At 38.1% G+C, this 22,774-nt stretch overlaps 1 protein-coding gene across 25 annotated transcripts in view; it reads right to left on the reverse strand.

The window, feature by feature from the left end:
• The window catches only part of LOC122883524 (calcium-dependent secretion activator 1), a 216,225-nt gene that overhangs the window by 73,871 nt on the left and 119,580 nt on the right, over positions 1–22,774 (reverse strand). For 5 of the 25 annotated variants that reach the window (XM_044212315.1, XM_044212334.1, XM_044212342.1 and 2 more), the window contains 9 exons: positions 21,642–21,778; positions 18,545–18,732; positions 17,351–17,521; positions 13,145–13,246; positions 12,992–13,055; positions 12,566–12,689; positions 7,427–7,495; positions 3,349–3,455; positions 1,084–1,092 (listed from right to left, as the gene is read on the reverse strand). In XM_044212315.1, coding sequence (XP_044068250.1) covers positions 1,084–1,092; positions 3,349–3,455; positions 7,427–7,495; positions 12,566–12,689; positions 12,992–13,055; positions 13,145–13,246; positions 17,351–17,521; positions 18,545–18,732; positions 21,642–21,778 — 971 coding nt within the window. Of the gene's footprint in view, positions 1–1,083; positions 1,093–3,348; positions 3,456–6,521; positions 6,555–7,426; positions 7,496–12,565; positions 12,690–12,991; positions 13,056–13,144; positions 13,247–17,350; positions 17,522–18,544; positions 18,733–21,641; positions 21,779–22,774 lie in introns of all 25 variants that reach the window. The other 20 variants (XM_044212382.1, XM_044212389.1, XM_044212532.1 and 17 more) reach the window with 8 other exon arrangements.

Raw genomic sequence — 22,774 nt, forward strand, 5'->3', positions numbered from 1 at the left:
AAAAAACATCTGAAAAACTCATCTATTTTCTTTCTACCGATAGTTCCTACATGAAACTGCTCACAACAAATCTGTGGATTATCTTGAGTAACCGGGTCATGGTTTCTGAAAAGAGACATTGCTGTTGAGTTTTTCAAATTTAGTTTTTTGCCGCTTTGAGCACCATAAGCTGAGTGCCATCTAGCTCCATTACATAACAAAACTATGTATTTTTGATTTTGGGGTGAACTGTCCCTTTAAGTTAAAATTGATAATTACATGAGAGTCACAGAATGGGTCTAGTAAATAGGATGAGCTCTAACCAGCTTTAGAGCCACACAAGTGAAAATTAATAAAATATAATTGCATTGAAATATATTAACTGAATAAATGAATGTATTTTCATTGTGAATTGACCAAAACAAAAATTATCTGCCAGGGTTGGAGTCTAATGCTGGTTAGGCTGGTTCACCAATGTGCTCACATAATTTGAGCAGCGTAATGCATTTCATTGAAATGCAAGAGGCGATGTTATCTCTGATCACACAAAGCATGCCTCACACATCCTCCTTTGTGTGAAGGATCCAATGGAGAGGAATGGGTTTCTTTAAGGGAAGGAAAGGTGACACAACACCTTCCCCAAGCTTACTTACTGGACTTGGTAGTATAAAAGACACATAGCTAAACACAGGAAACAGGTTAGCATTTTCAGGGATGATTTGGGGTAGACTCCTAGAAAACAAGGTACAGAGTTGTACTCTTTGAGACAATAAGTTACACATTCAGCATTAAAAGTCACAACTCTGCGCTTTGTTTTCTCAGAGCGTTGGTTAATGAGTTCAACAAATAAAACACATTGCCTAAGTGCTTGTCTCCGTTCTTCATCATCAAAGGCAAAACTGTTGCTAGCTTAGAAGCTAACAAGCACTGCCACAAGCACTTGATTAGCAGTGATCACAAGCTGAAAGGGGTTCTGGGTCATTGGTGAGACGGCAAACATTAATGATCCTCTACAACAATAGCTGTATCATTAAGTGCATGCACAGGACTTAGAGTAAGGGTAGGGTAGGAGACGGGGTAAATGGCACTAAGACAATCACATACCTCTTTTCCCTGTTCAAACATTTCCCCGCAAACCAAATAAATCATTGAAATAAAAAGCAGAGAGGGAATAAGTCAATTTTGTTTTGGTTACATGACGAAGTGACACAAATAATGTGATTTACAGTAATGTAAATAGCACAGCATTCACAGTAAAGGGGCAGAAAATTTGACTAGATTAAGGAATCTTTACATCAAAACAAACCTTCAAAAATCATGTTTTCATTTCATTAGTGCATCTATTTTTCCTTTGCCTTCATTCCCTTGTTCTTATCCTTTGATATCTTTTCAGCTCAGTGTTTGCCAGATAAACAGAGACTCTGCTGTGATATAAGGATAGACCTGATTGATAACTCTCCATTGCTACCACAAACTTGCCACTTTAAATTGTACTTTGTGTCAGGCATGGCCCACTGTGCAGATTTGATGCAGAATGATGATTCAAAGTAGCATGTGGTCACTGGTGAGGGACTTTGTATTTACCATTTGGAATCTGAAAGGACAGAAAACTTTGAGACCCCCAGTGCGGGGGAATACAAAAGAACTTGCTCAATTTATCTTCTGAAACTAATCTTGAGATCCCCAGTAGGTATTTTGATGATTTTAAAAACTGTACTGGAGACAAAGGTAAACATATTCAATGGAAAGTATACAAATGGGATTTCTGAAGTCAATCAATATCCCAAACATAAACCAAACTCTGTGACTGATAAATCTGATTTAACAAATTGGGAAACAACATCTGAAAACACTCATTATGGCTGACAGAATACTCCACACTAAATGGAATTTGGCAAACACAGGTTTCCAACCAAAATAAAAATGTAGCAAAAGTGCAGTATGAGGCTCTCATTTCAGTGCACAGGCTGGCGAGGAGAACTTCTTGCAGACTTTTCACTGCCCCTCCTACATCACCTCCAACTGGTCAACAAATATCACAAGAGTGGGTGTGGCCCACGTGTTTTTGGTATAATTCCATAGAATTGAACTATTTTTATTTTGAGGAACCATATGGGTGCTATTAAACTAAATTTGGATTTCATTTGGAGTATACTGCCAGCCAAGCCCTATAGAGGGTTTGCAGGTGATGTAATGCACTCTGTGGCCATAGTGGAGGACATCAGCTCTTGTAAAAGGCTGGTTGTATTTCTGAATTAGCGTGATTATCTCAGTAGTTTAAAATGACGATTTCTATGTTGTTATTGACATTGACGGTGATATCGTAGAAAAGGTTTCAGTCGTAGTCATCTGGACACTGTTTTCAGAATCAAGACGGTTCGGCTCCCATCCGGAAGTCATTCTCAATTGTGACGTGAAACGTCTTGATTCTGAAAACAGTGTCCAGATGACTACGACTGAAACCTTTTCTACGATAGAACACTCCTGGACGAATGAGGGACTACACCGTCTTATTGACAGTGATACTTTAGAAAAAAAGCATGTCCACTTGTTGGCTAGCTAGTGAGTCATCCTGTCAACTATACACTAGTCAACATATCTTGAACAGGGCACTGTTAGTTTTCTCCTCTGTCCAGAAGTGTTTAAAGCACTTTGCTGGGTGTACTGAACAGTCATTTTGTGGGGAATATCCAGAATACTGCTAAATGTGGATAAAAGCATGACATATTAATACAATATTTGAGTGAGTATCATAGTAAAATCATATATATATATATATATATATATATATATATATATATATATATATATATATATATATATATATATATCATATATACGAATATTTTACAAGAATTTTGATGTATTATGTTTTATGTTATGTATTATGATCTTCAGAATTACACAGAAGAATGTCAAGGATGTCCTCATAGTCATTAAACATACCAGATATGTAAGATGCTATAGGGATATTATAGTAATATTAGACAAAGCTCGAAATACTATAGTAAGCAAAGTAGTTTTCATTTTTCAAATGATTCTTTACTTTCTGATAGTGTTTCCTACCCACACACACTTTTAATGCTGTCCTGTTCAGTAATGTAATACACTCCATGCCACTTTCATGACAGAAAACAACACATTAATTGTTATTTGTATGCATATGGACATTAAATTGCTTAAATAAGTCACTTAAGAAACTGAACACTAATTTGACTATTTTTTCTTTGTCACATAGAATCACTGCACATACAGTCACTGGTCTTTCAGCCAGCCACCAAACTACTGTGTGTGTGTGTGTGTGTGTGTGTGTGTGTGTGTGTGTGTGTGTGTGAGCACAGATGCATGCATGTATACCGGCACACTGACCTCAGCATGGTGTTCCTCATTCTGCTGAAGCACCTCTATCACCAGCTCGGCCAGGCGAATTGTGTCCTCCAGTTTTTTGGCAGGGGTGACTAACCGCCCTACATTCTCTGGAGCACAAAGGTCAAGGGTAAGTGTGGGCAGCCTCCGAGTCTGAGCAGTATCTATTCTTTCTTAAACAAAGGCTCTTGTTACAAAGTGTATAATAACATCCCTGGTCTGAGATATAAAAGTGTCTTCTTTGATACAGTATTTAGATTGTACAAAAGTAAACAACATGCATGTTATCCTGCCTACTCCAAAACACTGAAGCTAAAAGAAGTCACTCACAAATTTTTGATATAGCTGTTGCCTCAAAAGTGATCCTTAGTCCAGTCTTTAGCCTCATCCTAAACCACTGCGACAATCTCATGGTCATATTAAAAATACAAGCATGAAATATCAACTTGTTGAAATTAGGGCTGGGTATCAGACCTTAATAATTTCAGACAAAAGACTTAATTGTGTTTGTTTAGAAACCTGTCAATTAAGGTCAGATTTTGGCTGCTTTAATTCATAATTGGGTTAATTGTGTACTATATTTTCTTGAGGCAACACGTGTTTTACCCAGCCCTGGTTATACTGTAATTTCAGGATAGCTACATATTGTTAAAGGATTTTTGTTATCAACGCTATTCCCTTGAGTGCTGAAAGCACTGTTGGGTGGCTGTATGTAGCGAATGAGTCACATCTCTGTTACTGTGACAGAACAGTGATGACATCATCCAGAGAAAACATGGACGTGATGAGGGATGTAAACAGCATGTACATTGAACACTCATCATGCAGTAATGTGGTGGTTATGCTGTGCTTATCTCCACAATATCTGACTTAGTTTACAGTTTGCTAGTTTTTGGTGGTGAAGTTGCATCTCACTGTACTTGTGTTAAGAGTACATTTAGACTGCACTGACTGTGATTTTGACTTCTATACTATGCCTTTTAGTATGTTCAATAAGAGGACTGAATTTATACCACAGCCAGAGAACGTGCATATTTCTGATTAGTTGACAGATGCCTGTTGACATTAACTAAACATGGGTTCAAATAACTGGTGGTTTTAACATAGACTAGCTTTCTTTTTCCTTTGGTAAGAGGCCATGGTATAAGAATAATAATGCACTCCAAGGCTTTTTGATATAGAATATCGATGGATTCTGAGGTAGGAACACCACAACATACAGCAGAGTGCCTCCAATTCATCTATTATTCTCATATATCAGAACACCTTGCTGTACTTTATCATTTACTATAGAGGAGTGAAGTCAGCAGGGTTAAATTGGATGTCCAGGGTTCTAAAAGTAAAACTCATATTATTCGAGCATTTCCTGCATTTGGCCTCAACTGTGGCCTAGAGAGCATTGCAGTAAGAACCATCCAATCAGCAAGCTTCAGTCCATTTGCAGTGTCACTAGTACCGGGGTGAAGTTAGAGGTGGAGCTTTGAAGAAGACGGTGGATATATTCAGCACTTTGAATCAATTCACTTTTGGATTTTAAATTAGTTTTAAATCAGTTCAGCTACTATGGTACAGTGCTGTGTTTCTGTCTGCAGTGATGAAGCATTTTAAACATGCTACAATTATGATTTTGCCAGCTCTGTCTGAAGTCTTCTCCATAGTAAAACCTGCTGAGGCTACTGTATTACTCCCAACCCAGACACTGGTTTGCATAAGGTAGAGCATCGAATAAAGCCCATTATGTAAAGCATTACCCATCCTACAAAGCAACCAACAAGAATGCAACAAACTTTATCTATTACCCAGGTCCTGGTAGGATTGCTTTGCGCAATGTTGCATTTGCACATTTAGCATGAAAGCAGGGTTATGCCTTTCCATAAACCAAACTGACCCCCCGAAATGATTTCCCCTGATACAAAGGTGAGACAACCAATGGGCATAACATAATTCTCTAGTATTGTTAAATGTTCCTGGAGACATGTTTCTGTGATGAGGAACAGTGAGATTATCTTTTTAAGTAAACTAGTAAACTTTCTAGCTTTGGAGAATTGATTCATGCTTTTGTGTGTGTGTGTGTGTGTGTGTGTGTGTGTGTGTGTGTGTGTGTGTGTGTGTGTGTGTGTGTGTGTGTGTGTGTGTGTTATAGTCCGGTTTATGCTGTCTCACTCTAATGTCAGTACCAACATCTTGCTGGACAAGAACACATACACATAAACACAGTGCTTTATAGGGGTTGAATTGGAGTCTCAGAGTCTTGACTATGTTCAGTCCACCTGGCAGAGCTCTTGTGGCACAGTGATGTTGTGGAAAACACAGCAGGGTGATGGGTGACTGCCTACTGGAGCTTAAGTCATGCTAACATGGCTGAAAGCTTCCACAGAATGGAACTTTTGTACTGGTTCAAAGGGGGGCTTGTTAGGATCTAGTAATGTCTGTCAAGTCAGAGCTATTATGTCAGAGTTTGGAAGTGTAGTTTTGGAAACTAAGGAGCAATTGTTTTCTATTAGTTAATTATATTTTCTATAACCTTTTGTTTTATAACGGACTCCAGCTTTGTCAGATCTAATCAGGACAGCAAGTTGGCAGCTTCATTATGTCAACCTGAGACAGGACAGCCAGGTTTTGATGGTGATTTCTGACTAATACAGATATTTCACATGTTGGAAGTTTGAAGGTTCTTTTACCAGAGATTGTCTAACTTGTCCAGTTTTCAGTGGAGTGCTTGCTTAACATCCTAGATTTCACCTTTAAGGTGGCAAATATGATACCAGAGTCAGTATATGTTGTTTTGTATTCTTAGTTATGCAGTTTTTTAAAGCCACTTTGTGTAAAGCCCTCAGTGATAGTTTCAAAAAAAGACACTGAGATGAATGGGCACTGAGTTTCCTTTTTCTACAAAAAAAAAAAAACATTTGCCATTAGGAATAATATTCAATAATCACACATTTTACACATACTTTAAACACACATGAAGATTTTTTTTTACGCCCTTCTTAAAGAGAAAGCATCTGGGGTTAAAATACTTTGAATGCCACTTGCATGCAAGCCGCGTTTTGCATGCAAAACACGGGGGGGGGGTGACAGGGTCTTTCGTTTCGTGGTATGGTGTAAGGTAGACTAGGTGTTTTCTGGTCAGGAATGAGCTAACAGCAGAGGTTAGACATACAGTACAACGTCACCTGGATCCTTCAGTTTTTTCTGAGATGTCTCCACTAAGTAAGAAATTTACAAAAACAACAGGTTGCAAGGATGGACAGAAGGTAGACAGAGGTGGGAAAGTGTCAGGGAGAGGGAGAGAGAGAAAAGATCATTCAATATAGGTAGTATAAGCAGAGGTAATGGAAGACAGGAGTCAGAAATACAGGTAAAGATTAGATTGACTATTGAATAGCAACACATTTGACATATATCTGCAGCCTCTGAGCCAAAGATGTATTCTTTAAGCGCATTTTGTGATATAAGAGACTTTAGAGGAAGCAAGAAAAAAGGACACAAAATACAAAGCATCTTCACTTTGACCTAAAATCCAATATAGGACATCTGGAAAAGCATAAAAACCTGTTAACATGATTGTAATATATGCCATCAGTATCAGCATTTAATGGTGGTTTCATTCATGGACAGAAGCATGTTCACAAAAGGCCATGACCTTTCCTTTGACAGCTTGTCTAACCTGGGTCCAAAGATATTTCACTCAAAGGATTGAGAAATGAATAAGATGCCCTTTAAATAACTGCAGGATGTGGGTGTCCTGTTTGAATGTACCGTGATCTTAAACACTTAAGAGGATTTACACACAAGCAAAGTAAAAATGCATTCAAATCGCAGACAGACAAAGAACGGGTGGCTTGGGCAGGACAGAAAACCAGCTCACGGAAATATTAGAATGTGTTTTGAGTGGCTAAGAGACAAACTGAGCTTGAAACATAAAGACAATGTAACAAGATTAAAACCACATATACAAGCAACCCAAAGGACATCAGGGATGACAAAAATGTGAGGTCACTTGTTGAGGTTGGCGTGCATATTGGTTGTAAGAGAAAAATAAAAGGGTACAGAGGTGGGGGGTGAGGAAGGTACTCACGAATGGTTAAATCCATGACTTGAGACGCCAAGCAGAAGACAGGATGCTCATACATCTCTCTCTTTTTCCCTACAGAGAAAGAGGGAGGATACCGAGGCATGCGAGAGGCCAGGGTCAGAGAGGACGAGTACAGAGGTCCCTAGGGTTTGACCAGTATGAGGTTTTCGAGGCCCAGAACTGCATTTTTTGTGCTGCTATTTAGTATCTTACAATTTCACAAATTTCATACCATAAAAGCATATTGGTGTATTAAGTATTCAGTGAATTAAAATCTAAAATGTATTGTAGCAAAAGTGCAATATGTATCATTTTGAAATCTCAACATATTATTAGCAAATTAATCAGAATTATGTGGTATATAATTACAGTAAACAAAGCAACAAAATGATTGTACTGTAGGCTCTGTGTGACACCAGTGGTTTCTTTAGTTTTACTGAAGAGGAAATTATTTTTTTACGGACTTCTCACTGCTCCTGTGATATGACGTTGCCAGAAACTTAAGCTATGTCTGCACTGGGAGAACAGCATCGTCGTCTGATTTATTATCTTGCCATGATGAAAAAACTTTAAATTATATATATTCAATGTCAAATACAAGAGCCTAGTTAGTTTTTTTTTTTTTTTCATTTTAAGCTTTCTACATTTTATGCTAATATTAAAATGTAAATGGAAACTCTCACAAATTACTTTTTTTCATGCTCTACAACACAACTGGTAAAATTAATATAAATGTATTGCTATACTTACAATTGTAATGGTTAATGCCAAACAATTTATGTCATGTTTATGCCACTTATTTCTTTGGATAGTTCAATTAATCTGATCATATATTCCTATATTTGCCTGTTATTATTTTAAAACATTTTCTTAACCTTACTAAGTGTGCCACTCACTTTCAGTTCCTCACTACAACCTTTAACAGAAACACAATGTTTTTTCCTGAAACATGCATATTACTCTCAAATCATATTAACTTTCTTTAATTTTAAAAAAATTTGATACTTTCAGGTAGTAGTTTTGTTTACAAATCATATAGCTCATTTTGAAATTTATCAGAATTATCAATACATCAAAATCAAACTAAATCAAAACAGCATTTTGATTTAAATTATGTCATGGTTGTTATTCCAGGTTGTTCAATAAAGCAATCTCTCTTTGAGCTGTAAATAACCCAGGTTGACATAAAATGCCAGGTAGAAACTGACTACCTTACTAACTTACTAACTGACTAACTAACTAACTGACTAACTTACTTGACAATATTGTTTGTTTACCATAATAATACTGATGTATCAAAATGTAATGAGTAATGCTATAGCAATTAATTAATCAATTAAAAGCACCTTTGAGAGCCTTCCTTAGAAATATGTCCTCAAACTGCATCAAATCCTCATATCTCATATCTAAGTTGGATGACGCTGACTGTCCCATGTCCATGATTTTCATTAATAGGCCAAAGTCAGCAAAACAACATATCAGTCTAACCTTAGAGTTTACAGTTTCCTGGCTATGTTTTTAGCTGGGTGGGCACAGGTAGCCGAGACTTTGCAAGTTGACAGAGTGAGCAAGATGGCATCACCCCTGTTAATGTGAGATAGGTACCAGAGTACAAGTAGACTGTATCTATGTATGGAGATTATGGGCTGTCTACTTTGGATTAACCATTCGTTCCGCCAAGCAGAGGTAAAATCTGAAATATCAGAGTCTTTTCCCATAGGTCAAGAAGCACACCAGTATGAAGGACAGGGGTTTTGGGGATAATCAACAATCACAACTGAGATGCTAAGGTTCATCTTCCTTAGTGTCTTCAGGGAGGTGATGGTTTCTTTACAGACATCGTCTTAAATTGACCATTTAAAGTAGGTCAGCGTTAACTGAACAGCAACATTGTGGGAAATGTGCTTGTTTGCTGTCTTCTGCTCCTTGCAATGTGCGTTATCTGATCTACTTTGGCAACCTCCCCCTGATCTGGCTTGAATGCAGGTCAAACACTACTTGGCTTTGACCAACAAACGTTTCTAATTTAACTGACATTTAAGACCCAAGAAAAGGGACAGCGAGTGCATGGGTGGACAGAAGTCAGAAAGTGGAATTAAACATTAAACACTTATTTTGGTAATTTTATTCTTTGTAATTCTATAACTTTTATGGATTAACCTGTGATAGCAATCTCATATAAATGCAATGCAAGAAATGTTTGCTAGTGTGTCACATGTCTCATGTACCCAGAGATATTACCTCTGTGGTTCTGTACATGTTTAGCCTAGCTTTGCACAGAGCAGTGGTAAAACAGCAAACAGAGCTCTGTCAAATTGATAAAATAACTTCTGAGCTGTCATATTTATATGTTTTATCATGTGTATTTAGGACATGTAGAACTAGACAAGTTTAGGTTTAGGAACAGTTAGCCTTCAAGAAATCTTTTAAACAAATAACCAATCGGTAAAGTTACTATACGTAGCATCTCAAAATTCCGGTCCTCATAATGAGGTTGCCAGGTTTGAGCTCTCTTCTGTGATATCAATGTTATTATCTCACTCTGGCTAAGACAGCAAATAAGCATATTGCCCAAATGTCAGTGTTCCTGTAGAAGTTTAGAGTCACAGATACAGTAGGTTAAGTGAAAGAGAAATTTGAATAAGTATCACATTTATGTAAACAAAAAGAAAATTCTGCACTAAAGTAGTTTCCAGATAAGTGTTCTGACTCAGTTTGGGATAAAATGTTTGCAAAATATGTATGATGCCTACTAAAGAAAACCTGGACCATGCAACAGAAAAATAAAACTGAACTACCACAAGGTGCAGTCCCATCATGTCTTGTTTATTGGCCTTTCTGATTTCGAACGGCAGCTAATGAGAAGCAGCAAAAGCCAATAGACAAGGAAAGGAGAAGAGCAAGTATGGAAATCATCAGAGAGCAAGGAAGAGGAAGGCCGAGAAAAGGAAAAAAAAGGAGTATCACTTCAGCTACCAGGCAGGCCAAAGTGGGAGACAGAGGCAGTTTAGGACTTGCCTGAAAAAGAAGCTGAGGCATGGTGGACGAAATTCATCATTTGAATTGAATGCATTTTTACTTACTGTAGATTTGCTACTAAAATAGGCTGAAAATAAGGCAAAAGGCATTTGTCACTTAAAACTATGGTGGCTGACAAGGGCAAACGCACAGTTAAGAAAACACATGCAAATAGACAAAACACAAGCAAATTAAGAAAACATCTTCATTAATTTGACAGCACATGCGCAGCATTTGGAAAACACGCTGCACATACAGAAACGTCCTGCAAAAACACAAAACACAACCTAATACAGAAACGCGCTGCAAATACACAAAACGACAACATAACTGTTTCCAGAGGACACTAAGAAAGTGCTGAACACAGCTTGGACATGCTTGTTGTTGCCACGGTTTGTGACTCATGAAGTTATTGAAGGCCGGTCCGTTTATCATCCGTTCATGTTTATGTTGTGGGTAGTGTTTATGACAGATATTAACCTTTACTATCCTACCACCAGTGTTGACAGACAACTTGTAGCCTGCATGATAATCATATAGGCATTATTAGATCCAGGGTTATCCAGGGTTGGTCACTATCACTAATAAAGCTGCTTTGACGGCCATGGTCACAAGATGCTGCTGTATGAACTGAGCATGTCAAATCAAGGAGCTTTATTGTCTCCTCATAGTGCATCACAGTCTAAACTCCCATGCTTAAAAACGTACAGTATATGTGAGGATGAAAAAATTTCGCCGGTGGGTTTAATGCAGGAAACTTTGCTCACTGTAGGAAACGCTATTTATGTGCAGTTGATCACTCAACGTTCATAACAGGCTACAGTCATGATGAACCTGGTTATTATCTGTGATTAACAGTAGTTTTCCTTCAAATTCCTTTAGATGTACCTTCATTTTCACTTTCAAAAATGCTTTACACACGTTTTATTTGAATCTGCATGCTGCATATCAGACCGCGCATGCGCAAAGTGGAGAAACAGCACAAAACAAAATAATAGAAAAACAATGAACAGATGATATAGACCAGACTTCATGAGTCACAAACCTTTTTAGTGTCCTATGGAAACACTTCTGTTGTCGTTTTGTATTGCAGCACATTTCTGTATTTGGTTGTGTTGTGTGTCTTTGCAGCGTGTTTCTGTATTTGCAGTTTGTTTTCTAAATGCTGTGCATATGTTGTCAAATTAATGAAGATATTTTCTTAATTTGCTTGTGTTTTGTCTATTTGCATGTGTTTTCTTAAGTTGCAGCGCGTTTGCCCTTGTTTGCCTTGTAAAACAACTATCATGTCATTAAGTATATTATGAAAGACGATATCTGCAGCTGTGAAGAAACATTTTGAAGTTAGACTTTGTTTTGAAATTCACAATTGAAATTCATAAATGCAGTAAAATATACTATATTACTGTATAGTTGCCTCATTCTAATGATCCCCAAATGACAACGCACATCTGTGACAACTAGCTTTACGTACATTAGTTTTAACTTAGAGAAGTCAATCCCAACACAGGAAACCAGTGACTAGAGTAAATGTCCTAACTTATAATTTCATGTGTTTTTCCAAAAGCTTAGTGAAAATGTAAAATGTTTCTAAAATGTCATGCACAATAATGCTGTGAACATCATAATTTGACTGCATGTATGTAACATGAAAGTCCCACATGAGCATGGCTAATTTCAACTGTTCATTCCAATAGTTGGAAGACAATGATGTCTACACACCTTAGTTAAAAAACAAAAAACAGTACTTTCTTCAATTATTCATCAGTGTTTGACAATGTTACCTTTATTTATAATATTCTTGCTTGGTAAAATTTGGAGAACATGTATACTACTTTTGACTGACTACCCCACTATGTTCTTTAAGCTTTCCAAAAATAGCCACATAATATAATCACATTTTGCAAGCTCTGCCACACTGAGTTCAGAAATCCTCTCAACACTGCATTTAGAATCTCTCATGTCTGAATCCTTGTGTGACAGGAAACTCTCACAGTAACTCTAACTAACTCAGCAGGTTAAGAGTTGTTATATTAACAGCCGTATCAAGACAGAATACCCATGCTGTGTTTTAACTGCAATAGTAGTAACACACAAAGGAGCAGTGATGGAGCAGTAACTTACCTTCTAGTTTGGCGTACTCTGACAGGCGTTGATAGTTGACCAGAGCTGCCTGCTCCAGACACTTACGGATAACAGCCTTGACTTCCTCTTGTGGAACCGGAGTAACAATATCTTTCATCAGAACCTAGAAAGGAAAGATCCAGCAACAGTTTTTATTTTCAGTGTAGTGCAAACCTTATTATGACAAGACAAATAATGCCAAATTCCAACATGTTTGCCTACCGGTTGAAGACATCATAAACATACATGTGGATCAATGGCAACGCGTTTATTGTCTGATAGGCAATACTGGCATGAAATTGAGTGATTAGAGAGATGGTGACAGAAAGGTGACATAAAGTTGTATACACACTGCTACACAGAACCCAACTTTTTCTGAGCTAAATATAAAACGTATGCATCTGTCCAGCAGCAAAAGTGACTTACCCTTTCCAGCAAGGACAGAGTTGCTTTCAGCGCTCCCTCTGGCCGTCCAAATGGAAAGCAGTACCTGTGGAGCAACAGATTTGATTTTCATTTGAACTCTCATCAGTCTGGTTTGGCAAGAGTTCAGCACATCGTTGTTGTACACAGTTCTACCTGAAGTGTGTTATCTGGTTTTCCAGAAGCACCCGTAGCCTTTCCTTGATCTCCTCAAAGCGCTCCTTCTCTTCCACAGTGACTGTGCCAATACCATCAGGCCTGAAAGACAACAGCATTTACAAACAATAAAAAGGTTTTGCAGTCTCTCTAGGCAACCTGTTTTTCAGTGCTGGGGAATTGAGTAGAGAACTTCGATCTACTTTAGAAGGTAGATCGACCAGTAAATTCAGAGCTTCACCTTTAAGTTCAGCTCAGCTCAGTCTTCATCACAACAGTCGAGTAAACACATTACTGCTGACACAACACCAATCCGATTGTGTTCCATATTACCCTAACTCATGAACAGCACCCCAGGTTCTCCTTCACTTGGGGGCGGTGACTCACTCCCAACCCTTCATCATTAATAGTGATCAACGCCAATTAAAAGGCGGCTCACTTAATTAGAAGTACAAGTTGAGAAAATAGATACATGGTGGGCACACAGACAAACACATACACTCACACACTGTTTATTCTCTGTCAAAGATATCATCAGTAACTGTAAACTAATTTATTTGAATGAAAAGCCTGCCAAATTTCATATTGGAAAATTAACAGTGGAAATTTTAACGCATGTAATTAAGCCATCCTACACAGCAAATTATGAGGTTCATGGCATTATTGTATCATATTCTTATTATTATTTCAATACATGCATAGTAATTACAGCTTTAAAAGCAAGTATGTGTGTGTATCCAATGTGTTTATCATTTGTGACATGGTTGGGTCTGGGTGGAGTGTGAGCAGAGTGCATGTGACAGAAGAGGTGCTGGACTGGCGGCCATGACAGCATGATGAGAAGCAGAAGACATGACACTCCTCCTCCCCCCTTTGACATGTCATTTCAACAGACAGTGAGAAACTGTCTGTGTGTGTGTGCATGTGTTGGGCGGGGGGGGGGTAATTCTTGCTACACTGCTCCATGAGTGCTGTGTTACATTTCAAAGGGTACCTGTTTGCTTAGCATCAGTGATCATCTCATCCAGACTCCCCTCAGTTTTCACGGACATTTGAACAGACACTGTCAGTGTGTCACAGCCACCTGTAGGCCTCTGCTGCTGAAATGACGCTGAGGAGGAGATGACTGCATAGAGTTCAAGTTTTTGAGTCTGTAGACTGGTTGCTTTGACCTCATCGGCATTTATCAGGCAAAATCATATTTGTTTTTGTTTTTTAATTAGACACAGTGCTAACAGGATGGTATTAAATTGACAGGAGTTACCAAAATGGTAACAAGAGGTGCCTGTTTTAATTTTTTAAAGTTATAGCAAGCTGTAAAGGACAATAAACATTGTAAATACTGATGACAATTTTTTGTACCATAATTAGCAACTTGAGTTTATATGTTTACACTGCGTTTTTTGTTGTACCCTTTGTTTTGTGGCAAGTGATCATATGCATTAGAAATACACATTAGTATATACAAGCCTGACACAAAAATTGGAGGGGAATTGTCATGACAAAAAATCACAGTAAAAAGCCATCTCACCTTTCTCATTGTGACAGAAAATGAAAGAGGAAAATTTCACACTAATTAAGTCCTGCAGGGTTCTCTCTTTTTTTTTTTTCCAACCACGCGTTGTTTCTTGGCAGCTTCCTCATGTTTGCTTGGCCTCATGACCTCACAGCTTCGATGACGACAACAAGCAAATGAGCCATCAGTGACACTTTCACATCTTCTTTTATATACAGCGGACAACCACACCAAGTCCTTAAGGTAGATTACCATTTAACATGTTTGCTTTAGAAATCTCCTGCAATTTCATTTTCAGAATGTATTCTTTATTTGTACACTTATATTTCCAGAATCAATCAGTCTAGAGCTGAAAGGATTAGTTGATTAATCAATTAGTCTATTGACAAAAAAAAAGTATCAACTATTTTTATAACTGATCAGTCATTTAAATCATTTTCTAAGAAGAAATGCCAAACATTCTCTCCGGTTTCTCAAATGTGAATAGCTGGCTGTCTTCATTTTTTCTATGACATTAAACTGAATTTCTTCGGGGTTTGGACTGTGTCAACAAAACAAGACATTTGAATACGTCAACTTGGACTCTGATTGAGATTGAGAAAAAAATGTCAAATTAATTGATAAATTATATAAAATATAGAAAAATATATATAAATATATAACAATAATTGTTAGTTTCTGTATAAAATATTATAATTACTTGAGATGAAAAGTTATTTTCCAAAAATAAAACATTTAAATTTAGCTATATACAGTGACTTTGTGACTATTGCTAGCTTATTGTGGATTTTCTTTCTATCTTTCCAAACCACACTTCATATCATAAATCTATAATAAAAATCTATAAAGCATAATCGGTAGCTGTATAGCTGTAATATAGCTAAACGCTTCAGTTCAATTTTAAATTTACATTAATATTTAACATCAAATGTAATTTCATTATTCTTTATTTTATATCAAATAAAGAGCAGCTGATATTTTATTTGTTTATTTTAAAGCCATTTCCTAACAATCATTCTAAATGGAGTCGACATTTAGCTGGACAGAAGTCAAATCCTGACACTATAGCAGGCGAGCGGGCAATTGAGTCGAACTTGGTGCACCAACACCTCCAGGCCAGCAGGCTATTAGGAGGCAGGGGTGGGGGTGGGGTGTTTGTGTGTGTTTGTGTGTGTTTGTATGGGTGGGTGGGGGGTCGGGGGGGTGGTCTGGAGGTCTGGAGGTGTGTGCACTGGGGCACACGCAGCAGTGTTGGCAGTGGAGACATTCCGCCGTCACACATGACAACCTGTCAACCTGTCATGCCTCGACCTCCAGGCACGACGGTTGGACTGGCAGAACAGGTCTCTTGTTTGATGTGTGTGGATGTGGATGTGTAGATATAGAGGGCTCATTATTTTTCGGACTTTATGAAAAGAAAAATCTACATTTAGACGTGAATTTACATGTATGTGTATTTATTTTGAATATTAATAATAATATGTGCTGAACTCCATCCTCTGGCAGCAGAGAACTTTTTGATGCCCAAGTTTAAACCAAACTACTCCTTGCGTATGCCACCTTTTTTTTTTTGTGAAAAAATGAGTTTGATAAGATTCCAAATTTCTCTCTCCACAGATTTCAATCAAATTCTATTTCTTATCATATTTGTCTTCTACAGTATTTGTCCCTCTCTTTCCTTTTTTCCCTCTGTTTCTCTTGGAGCAAGTGTTGTCCATCTGTCCATGCTGATCAGAAAAGGCCTCAGTCCTCAGTCACTGTTTGTCAGCAGGACAGAGGGTAGGATGGATGGATGGATGGGTGGATAGATGGAATGAGGATGGGGTTAGTTGGAGGGATGGGGGGGGCACTGACAGACAGCCCTCCCTGACCTTTGCCCTCAGCGCCGGAGTGGCCCTCGTCTATCTTTGTTATGCTTTATCCGCAGACGACCGACTGTGATGTTGACAGATTTGATGTCCGAGCACATCACAGCAGATTAGACAAGAGGTAAATACTGCAACGTAGATAACAGGGTACATACTGGAATAAAGGCCAGATGACTCCCTTGTCACTTACCACAGACCAGGAAATTACACCATTTGAACTCTGACTGAAAACTGCTTCTCTAAAACCAAGTTTAAGAATATGCTACTGTATCCAATTTAGTTTTAAAACATTTGCCTTTTTTTACTGCGTCCTTGTACACAGAGCAAAACGAGAAAAAAGGATTGCAGGCTACAACTTTTTTCAAACATAAACTTGTCCTAAAATGACCAAACTACAAACCTAACTCAATGGAAATAAAGAAAGGTGATTGTTTCTTCACCCTTGTTTCTGTTTGCTGCTCCGATGCTCTCAGTTCTGGTGGTGAAAGTTAGCAAAGTCTAAACTACTTGTGAACCAGACACTACCAGACACTAGTAACACTATTTCTCCTTCCGGCTTGTGTCTAGCAACTTGGGCTGACAGCATTGTCACGAGCTATGCAGGAGAGGCGCTCCATAGTGCTTTAGGGCTTTATTACTGAACTCTGACCGGGACGCACCTGATTTGTTTCAAAGCTTGGAAAACTGTGATTAGCAATGTTGCTGCATCTCCAGGGTTTAGCAATGATTTTGGCAAATTAAAAATAGGAATGATGGCTAAAACTTTTTAAAGAAGAGTTCCCCTTAGTTAGACTGTACAACACAGGCTTTGAGATGACTTACCTTCTAATTCCTGAGAAAATTGAGGACCTGGGGTCCTTTTTCTTCATGAACTCAATGATTTTGAGTTCTTTCTTAGCAGTTTGGGCAGGGAGCTCAGGGGTAGAGGGAAACAGCGCTCGTTCGAGTTCGGCCTCAGATACCGGCCAGTTTAACAACTCAGACACACGCTGACTAGGTGTGGTTGTGTGGAAGTGCAGGTTTTGGGAACAGTGGAGGGAAGGTCATTATGTGAACGTGAACAAGGTAAAGGGGTTATACAGGAAAAAAAGACAAAAGAAAGAGGAAAAGTGAGCTTGTATACAACATGCAAAGTGAAAACCAATAGACATGCAAGAGGAGTCAAATTGAAGCATAAAACTCAAATACATAAAAAACTGGGGGGGGGGGGGTTCACACATTGCATCATATATGTGCCTGTATATGTTGCCTGGCCTGTTTGTCATTAATTTGTCATCATTTCCCTTCTCCAACTTCAGTTTTTACAATAAAAAATTATATTTTCAGTTTCAATAATTTCAGCATCCAAGGGTAGAATATGGAAGCGTATACGGGACTATAGTCAAATGATAATGTAAACTTGAAAATAAAAATGTAATTCCACAATAGCATTATAATTTTCCACATATGCATGTGTTATTTGAGTAAAAATTAAAATTAAAATGCAATAATCCAATTTTCATTTTCACATACTAATATGGGCATTCTATGACTATATTAAAATGAAAATAGAAAAGCTGTTTGACATTTAATTTTCAAAGTTGTACAGTGGACAATATTCAAATGTTAATTCAAATTTGAAAATTAAAATGAAATATAAACAATGTAACCTGATTTTCCATTTATGCAAGCAATATTTAAGTCAAAATGAAAATGAAATTTTCTAACAATTTGAAAATGAAAACGACATTGCATTTTCAAAGACTTTACCTGCTGTACAGTGGACAATATTCAAATGCAATAGGCAAAACAGCGCCTCCAGTCTTTGCATTTACATGTATATTAAAATGTAAATTAAAATTGGATTATTGCACTTTCATTAAAATTTTTACTCAAATAACACATAAACGTGTACAATTATGATGCTATTGTGGAATTACATTTTCATTTTCAAGTTTACATTATCATTTGAATATACTGTAGTCCCGTATGCGCTTCTTTAGTAGGACACGGCACAGCCAGCAGTTTGATTTATACCTGTTTCCATGGACATGGGAGGCACAGAAAGCGAAGCTGTAGTGCAACAGGGTGGGGTCGATCATGGCTCCATTCTCGGCCCTCTCCAGTAGATCGCTCAGGTAACATAAATGCCGATGGCAGCCTCGAACACCGTAGCGAGCGCAGTACTCGTCTAAGACAAACACCTGACCAGGACTGAACCAGCCCTGTGAGTAACATACACAAACACTGCTGTTTGTCTCCTCTGATGAGGTAAACAGATGTTAATATACACATACAAATGCCATACAAGACTGCAAGCTAGGCAGCTTGCTTCACAATACTGATATCTTTACCGTAGACACAACATAGATTAGGTGGACATATGGGTCTTTGACCGCCTCTGAATTCGACCTGAGTGACTGTGTCTGCATTCTCAGTTTGTCTTAAGGTGTGTTCAGAACATGAAGTGAGTCTTTGCCACTGGACTGTTTGTGCAGTCTTTGTGTAATCTCCACAAACAGCAGATGTACAGCCTTTACAGACATGAGCTGTGTTGGAGATGTATGTTGGAGAGTGTACCTATGCTGTGTTTGAGTGACAGCTCAGCCTGATCTCAAAACTTACAGGGAACCCTTGTTCTTTTTGTTTTCCTCCATACTGCTCTCCTCTATATGTTCATAATTTGCAGACATAAAGCCTTTGGATAAGCACAATGTTTTAAAACATTAAAACATTTTCAACTCACATGGACCTGGTGTTCACACTAGAGCTAATCAGAGCAAATTTAGACCTACAAATGTGCAAATTTTAAAGCCAAGTTTGAACAGGGCCTTAGGTCTGACACACTAATAAAGCAGGCTGCATCCAACACTGGGGCAGATCTAGAGAATTATTCATGGGTTGGCAAGAGGGCGGCATGGAGACTTTAAGGGGTGGCAGAAATAAATGTGCTGATTCAATCGCAAACAATCACATATATCAATATTTCCTTGGAAAAGCCCCCAAATAATTCAAAAAAATTACATTATTGTGGCACCTGAGTAAAGCATTGAATAGAAATATGTGGCGGCATTAGAAATTGATAAATTGTTTTATTTACAAATCTTTCGACATTTTTCTAAATACATGTCTTTTTGTCTCATTGAACATAAGCCCATCACTTAGCCTAAAATGTGGCCAGAACAGATCATTAAATTATATGCATTAATTTGTGTTTTTAACGGATTATTTTTTTAATTAATAATCTGAATTAATGTGTTAAATTTGACAGCCGTAAAATATTTATATACAGTATTTATACACAATTACAATATACAGTTTCAACCTCCTGCATGCCTCTAAATATTTACCAACACATTTCACATTCACAGTGATCAGTAATTATGTGAATGCAAGCTTTCTTCAAGGGTTTAAATGGGCTCCTAGGTAGAGACCTAAATGTAAACACGATATTCATTTGTGTCACTTATATTCTGTGAAGCTACACATTTAGTGTTGCCAACGATCCAATATATCCAGAGTTAATCCAGTAAAGCTGATTAAATGGCAAACATATTTTACTCTGAGCTTCTATTTGAAAATGTGGTGAAAGCGCTCAGGTACTAAGCTTTGAATGAACTGTCACTGCATTGCTGACTAATGTGGCTTTTTGTTTGGTGCTTGGAGCAAGTGATTTTAGTGCATTTTAAACTGGGTGCACTTGCATGACTGATCTGAAATTTGGACATTTGTCTGTAGAATGAGCAGTTTCAGAGATGTTGGTAGCTGCAGGCAATCCGGAGACACTTGTAAGTACCGGTGAATATTTGGGTTTAGTCAGGTTTAATCTGTCCCTCACACAATCAAACACGAGTTACTATTACTAAACAATCCTACACATATAGTTAGCAGGGAAAAATGCCATTAACAGTCATTGTTTGTGGCTGTCGTGGCCGGGAGAAAATGGAGCTGGAGCAGCCATGGATTAGGTGGGCTGGGTCATAAAAATGAACATTCTGATTAATAGCGGATGGGTTGCGGGTGGGTGAAATAGGGTCAAGCATCTCCCCATTAAGAGAGCGGCTGTGCGCATTTATGCACGAGGCACAGCAGCTAACTTCATTGATTATTTAAATCTACCGAAGCGCCGACAGGATCGATCAGGATCTAATGTTAATTAATGTTCTGTGTTCTTCTACACATCCAAAAGGTCACACACACAGTCTAGGTTCATACAGAGTAAAACAGCCGTCCTCCTGATAAATCCTGAGCTCCATCAGAGCTGTCTAAAAAAAAATTACAGAAGCTAAAAGTTTAATTATGTTTCCTCTGGAGAGTTTCCTCCGACCTGTCAAGTTTATAACTACAGTTTTTAGTTTTGCTGCTTAAATGTCCCACTATATTTGCTGTGACATTACTACATGCATCAAAACATTTAAAATGACTGACAGCAGCCAACTAAATTGTTAAAGAAAACACTCATACATCAATACAACATACAATAAAGAAAACACTGAGCTGTTCGACGTAATTTAAAAGGCAATATAGCCTACATTGAAGGTAGAAATTGAGTGAAATGTGGTTGCGGGTCTCTAAATCAGAGAAAATAATTTGTTCGGATGGGTGGCAGGTGAATGATTTACGCATTGCCTACATGTAGATTCGGATGAAGTCGAAGCCAATCTGCGCATCACTACACCACACTGTGGCAAGGCTGTTTGTTTGTTTCTAATTTTAGGGGGAGGGGTAGAACAAGGGGAGTGTCATCTCTTGCTGCATTTACTTGCACTCAGACATCGGAGTATCATTCCACAATTTTTCATATATGTATATATTTTTTAATTAGATTGTCCAAAACTGGGGTGGCAGCTGGGGTGGCAAGGCATTTTTTAGGGGTGGCAGCTGCCACCCTATGCCACACCAGTAGATCCGCCCCTGATCCAACAATTTTCCATTTCCAAAATGATTATCCAACAATCACGTCTTCTTTATTCAGTGACTGGTCAGATGTGTGTGGTTAGAGAGTAGGCAGGGTTTTAACTTCTCTCTCAAGCACCCTTTTTTATTCTTCACTCAAATAGTCAAATAGTCTATTTTCGTGTGTACAACCAAGTGCAACACCAGGACTGTTAAATGATATAAAGCCCTTCCTTACCAGGCAGGAGTAGGAGTCGTTGAGTCTATGGTCCAGAGTGAGGCGCTGTACCAGCTCAAACAGCGAGCCGTGGTCAAAGTTACAGGGGTTGGCTGAAATAAACTCATCCATGCCGTGCTTCTGGGCTCGATCAGCATCTGTACACACCCATTTACCCGTCCAATGAGTAGACAGACAAAAAGAAAAAAAGATATAAACAGAAGGCATTTGTCTGAGCGTAGCAGAAAAACAAGAATAAAGTTTGCCATGGCACTCACAAAAATGTAATTAAAACAAATGATCTTATGAAGTGGCAACAATAAAGCAATGTTGCACAAATTTTTATAACAAGGGTTAAAGTTAACTGCAAGATTAAGCTAAATAAAGTAATTATATTATAATTTATAGTGGGTACAAGTTTTGTAAAACTGCTCATAAATGTCTGTTTTGATGTAACAGCACTCTATTATCTAAATAAGTGATCACATTTAAAAAAACAAACATGCTAGTCAGTTATGACGTTATGTGTCCAGCACTGACTCCATTTTGGGTCCTTCATGAGGGTTACCAGCTTTGACTCAACAGGCAGGATAAAGTTAAGGTGGACAGGAGAGTTTTCCAGGCAGCTTTCAGGAGGTGACTGCTGATCTGGAGGTTGAAGGTTAGTTCTGAGGTCTGGGGATCATGTTCATGTTGTGTTCCTGCATATTCATGCATTCATGTCTACATGTGCCAATTTGAATCAATGCAGCTCTAAACATCTTTTTAGGTTCAAGTCTATTTTCTTCCGACTTATGAGTGTGACTACATTGATTTTGTAATGGGCTGTGAGTGCTGCTGAAACACTTGTAGTGCGAAGCAGTACACATCCATTGTAGATACTGACGAGTATTTACCATACAGGATGTAGACTACAAGACCAACTTAGAGTTTGTGAGTACCTGGAGGGAGCATTACAAACACTGACAGCTGGCAGTGCAACCACAACATTTTACTGCTGCCAGCTGCATAGGTGCCCTCATGTTCATAAGAGTTAATTGCCTTGATAAGTTTGTGAAGAAGGAGAAAGCATTCTTGGCATTACCTATTTAAGATTTTACCATGCTCAGTTCTTCCACTTTCACGTTATAGGTTAACGCAACAGCCAATCAAAA

This window comes from Siniperca chuatsi, linkage group LG2 (genome assembly GCF_020085105.1).
Source record: "Siniperca chuatsi isolate FFG_IHB_CAS linkage group LG2, ASM2008510v1, whole genome shotgun sequence".
NCBI lineage: Eukaryota > Metazoa > Chordata > Actinopteri > Centrarchiformes > Sinipercidae > Siniperca > Siniperca chuatsi.